A 4,389-nucleotide genomic window follows, 5' to 3' on the forward strand; every position below is an offset into this window, starting at 1 on the left:
ATCTTCGTGGTGCCAGAGTCTTTGGAATTGCGGGCGATAAATCCAGTAAGTCTCTTTAATATCGTCTTTCAGTTCACACACACGCACACATAGATCAGAACAAGGCAAGAACCGCCAACGGGAACAGGGAGGGGGCCGGAGTCCTCCCAGGATTGGGAGGTTCTTATCCTGGGATTCCCTTCAGCCCGGCTGCCCAGGAATAAGATGAGTGGAATGGAGTATTTACAGAGAATGGGTGCTTTTCTTCTGGGTGAAGTGTCCTAAACCAGAAATCTCCCAAATCACATTCCAAAAATCACTAAAAGAGAGTTCTGGAATTTGGGGGGAAATATGAAGAGAATCAAGTGGAGGAGAACGAAACTGTACTGGCAAAAATTGGGAGAGAGCGTGGGGGCGTGGCTATCCCGGGTCGCAGCCCTCTGGCCAGAAAAAGGGGAAGAGTCTGTTTGTCAGTGGGCTAGGCCTAAAGCCACAAACCCAATCACCTGACTGAATCGCCCCGTAGAGACGGAAAAGAAGGCGGAGCCTGCCGACCTGAAGGCGGGGTTTTGTCAGAGCTGGGGTGGAGCCTATAAAGGAGGTGGGACTTTGGAGACAAGATTCCAGGCTGGGGAGCACAGGGAGCACGGCTGGGGGCGCTGCACTTTGATGGGATGGGGTATTGGAGCCCGACTTGTAGCAGGGATCCCGGGAAGCAGCGTCCCTGGGGTTGTGGGTTTTGTAGGGGTTCCTGAGGAACTGGATTAGGAGCGTGCTCGCAAGGCCAGAGATTCCGTGGAGGTGGAGTTTAGGATGTTTGGAAGTCCGGCTGCCCCAGAGGCGGGTGTGCGGGACGCCTATTGGGTCCGCAGCTTGACTGCAGAACGAGTCTGGGAGGTTGAGGGGCGCAGAGTGGGGCTGGGCAGAGGGAGTTTTTAGGGATCCCAGTAGTTTTCGTGGTGCTGTGCGGCAATGATGATGACTACGGTGAGGATAGTACAGAGCACCATGGCTGCGATGCCCACCGCCAGGGAGATGAAGGAGAAGTTCCGAGCCTCGCGTGAAGCGATCTCCGCAGACACCATGTCTCCGCGGGCCAAGGCCGTGCGCACCTGCGGGGGAGGGGTGGAGGACCGCGGTTAGAGTGTCGCTGTTCTCTAGCATGCCCCAGCCTTCCTTTAATATGGTCCCCTTAAGGCCCAACACTCCCAGAACTAAGAATAACGGCGTAAACCTAACCCCGGCTCCCCACACCTGCACTGCCTTGAAGATGGCGATAATGCCCGTAGGCCAGAAGCAGCAGATGGTGGTCAGCACTGCAATGGGCATATAGTCGTGTGGCGGGCGCCTCGGCTCCAGCAGGGCCAGCCCTGGGCCTTGGGGCGGCGGGGGGAGAGTGGAGGTCACTCCAGTTCCCCCTGGGGTCCCGCCTGCATAAGGCTGCAAAAGGAAAATTGGGGGAGGGATGTTGCTCCGACCTTGCTACAACCCACCAGCGTCCCGCCTCTGGCAAGTCGGTTTTAATAGCACAATTCTTATCCGTTGCTTCTCAAAGAAACTGGTTAACCACTGCCCTTGTAGGACACCCATAAATTTCGCCTAGGTTCCTCTCCTCCATTCATTGCATCATTTTGGATATCTCCGCATTCTTCCACTAGCTACGGACCACAGGCACTGTCCTGGCCTCTCTTGGGACCTGTTCCTTCCCTCCAGACACCTCCCTGGCCTCCCCTCCCTCATGCCCCTTGGTTTCCAGGTTTCATTTCTTTCCCTCCTTCCAGAGGGTTTCCTTCTTTCAAACTTCCTTTTGATCTCTGGGTTCCCCCTCTCAGGTCCTGACCTCTGACCCCAACGGACCCCCAGGTCCTTCACCTCCAAGCCTTTTCTTAGCCCCTTCTCTCTCTCTGGGACGTGTCCCCAGAACACAACCTGGTTTTCTGGTTCTATTTCTCTATTACCTCAGTTCCTGGTGTGCCCCCAATTTCAAGTGCTGTTCCACTGTGCCCCCCTCTTCCCAGGCCCCAGTCAGCTCCCTCACTCACCGTGCCCACCGGATAGACCGGCACGTAAGCAGTACAGGGCTGCAGCTGCAGCGGGTAGCCGGGCGCTACGTAGCCCCCCAGCGGCAAAGTGCCCACCGCCCCCGCGTGCGTGGGCACCACGAAGCCAGGAGCCTGAGCAGTCGGTGCAGGCGCCGGCGGGGGTGGGGCAGCGGCGGCGGGCGGCGGCGGGGGAAGTGGGCCCTCGAAGCGAGTCTCCTGGCAGGGTAAGGGTCGGGTGGCATGCGGGGCAAGGTAGCGCAGCCGGGTGGGGGAGCCCCGGCGGCCGGACCAGGCGGGGCGTGATTGGGGGGGCCGGGGTAGTGTGGCTGAGGACGAGGGACCGCGTTGAGCTGTGGCCGAGGAAGAGGCCAGGCCGCCTGCGCCTAAGCGCGGGAGGGTGGCGGTGCCAGACTGGTGGTAGTGGTGGTGATGGTGATGGTGCGACGAGGGGGCTGCCTGTGGGGGCGGGGCGGGAGGTTCTGCAGGGGGCTGGGGAGCATTGTATGGAGGTGGAGAAGTGTGTGGAACTGAGTCCGGGAGGCCTAGGGACAGTAAGCCAAGGAAAGGGTAAGTGGGGAGAAAAGACAGCAATAAGATCAGAAGGAGACAGTCAGAGATGGAGATAGGTAATGGGAGAGGAGGAGGGAGGTGATAAGAAGTCATCTCTCATTTGGGGGTCAGGAGAGGGGTTGTATCTAGGCCATCTGCCTCCCCCCCTTCAATCTAGTTTTGAGGTCACAACTCTCCCCTCCTCCTCTTCTTTTTAAGCAATACGCACTCAGCTTTCACCCACAGACAGACACAATCTTACTTTTAAGCTATGGCTGCCTTTGGACAGGCCTACCTGAGCTAGTCCTATGGTGCACATGTGTAAACATGCATTACTTTGTTCACATGTGCTTACTTCAGTAGTTGTATACACACATGTGGGATGACATGTTCCACTCTGCCCTGGCCTCTCTGGGAACCTCAGGGCCATTTTTTAGTGCCCATAAAGAAGAGTCTTTTGAATTTGACTCCCTTGACAACCCCAATTTGATCATGTCTCCATATTTCCCATTGGATGTATCTATGCCAGTGAGCCACTGACTGTCCATCTGTCACTTCAAGTGATGCTATCCCTGCAGTACCTGGCTGATGCTAAGCTTCTCTTTACCTCCCTTAACCTCTCAACCTGCCCTCCTACCCATGTTGTTGGCAAGGGGCAGAGGCTGAGACTGGAAGGAGAAAAGGAAGAAAAGGGTGGGAGATAGAGGAGGGGGTGGGGGTGTAGAGAGCTGGAGAGAAGGGGAATGGAACCGAAACACTCACTAGGGAGGGCTAAGGAAGGGGGTTAAGGAAAGGGAGGGGGAGGATGAGGAGAAGATGGAGGGAGGGGGTTGTTATTGTTGTTTATTTTTTACCTGACTTTTCCGATGTCATGATTGCAGTGTGGCTGGGACAGCGTCCCTGCCCTGGAGTCAGTGGCCCCTGGCTGGCGCCGGAGTCTGGGTCCGGGATGGCGCAGCCAGCGGCAGCAGCACAGAGATGGAGAGATGAAGACTGTGGCGTGGGGCGGAGGGAACGCGGAGGGGGGGGGAGCTTAAAGGGACCGAGGCAAGGGAGGGGGAAGAGCCTCAGACGTCCCCCAACTCGTCTCTGTTCTTGGACCACCTCTCTCCTCCTCTCACCCTGGCATTCAAGCCCCCGATTTAGGCTCCCTTGGAGTTGTCATGGAAACAGGAGGCAAGACCAGGCAAGGAGGGTGGGACTTAGGGAAGGAAGGAGGGAGAAAGAACTCTCTAGAGTCTCCCCCTCCAAGGCTCACTGTAGTGATTATATTGTGGGAGGAAGCCAGCAGGTGCTCATTGGATTCAGTGTGCCAAGTTCCCTTTACATCTGGTTCACCCAGGCAGGTCTTCTTAGTTTCCCTCAGCTCCCTGCAAGGTGCCAGCATCTTTTCCCAAATCCTTGGCCCTAGTTTCTCTTTAGGAGAGATAATCTTGTGTGAGAGAGAATTGTGCAAAGCTGAGATGTGAGATGGACTGAAGAGTTCCCAGGGTACACAGTCTGAACCTGAGATCCCGGCAGTAAAGTAGGAGGCTCAGGTCTATAATTTGAGGATAGCTCGTCTGGCTGGAGGAAGAGAGATGGGAGTAGGGGGATGCATAGCTACCTTCTTCCAGGGTTAAGGAGCTGAAATGGTTTGGGAGCAGGAAGGGGTGACTTAACTGCTCATTTCTGGCAGGTCGGTTTGGAAATGTATGCTTGTTGGTGGTGTGTTTGGAGTTCTGAGGCAGGTTAGCGTTCAGCTACAACCCCACCCCCCACACACATACACACCCGCCAGGAGGAAACTCCACCTCCAGGGTCGACCTAAGGCATAGCG

The 4,389-nt window shown here is 56.3% G+C and overlaps 1 protein-coding gene across 1 annotated transcript; it reads right to left on the reverse strand.

The window, feature by feature from the left end:
* Positions 1-409: 409 nt before the first annotated feature.
* Prrt1 (proline rich transmembrane protein 1) lies at positions 410-3,603 on the reverse strand. Its single transcript, XM_015487490.2, is given in 6 exon segments — positions 410-1,091; positions 1,234-1,419; positions 2,022-2,243; positions 2,246-2,332; positions 2,334-2,563; positions 3,425-3,603. Coding segments are annotated over 6 exon segments (921 nt in total). The 5' UTR covers positions 3,444-3,603; the 3' UTR covers positions 410-914.
* Between the last annotated feature and the right edge of the window lie 786 nt (positions 3,604-4,389).

This window comes from Marmota marmota, unplaced genomic scaffold (assembly GCF_001458135.2).
Source record: "Marmota marmota marmota unplaced genomic scaffold, marMar, whole genome shotgun sequence".
Lineage (NCBI taxonomy): Eukaryota > Metazoa > Chordata > Mammalia > Rodentia > Sciuridae > Marmota > Marmota marmota.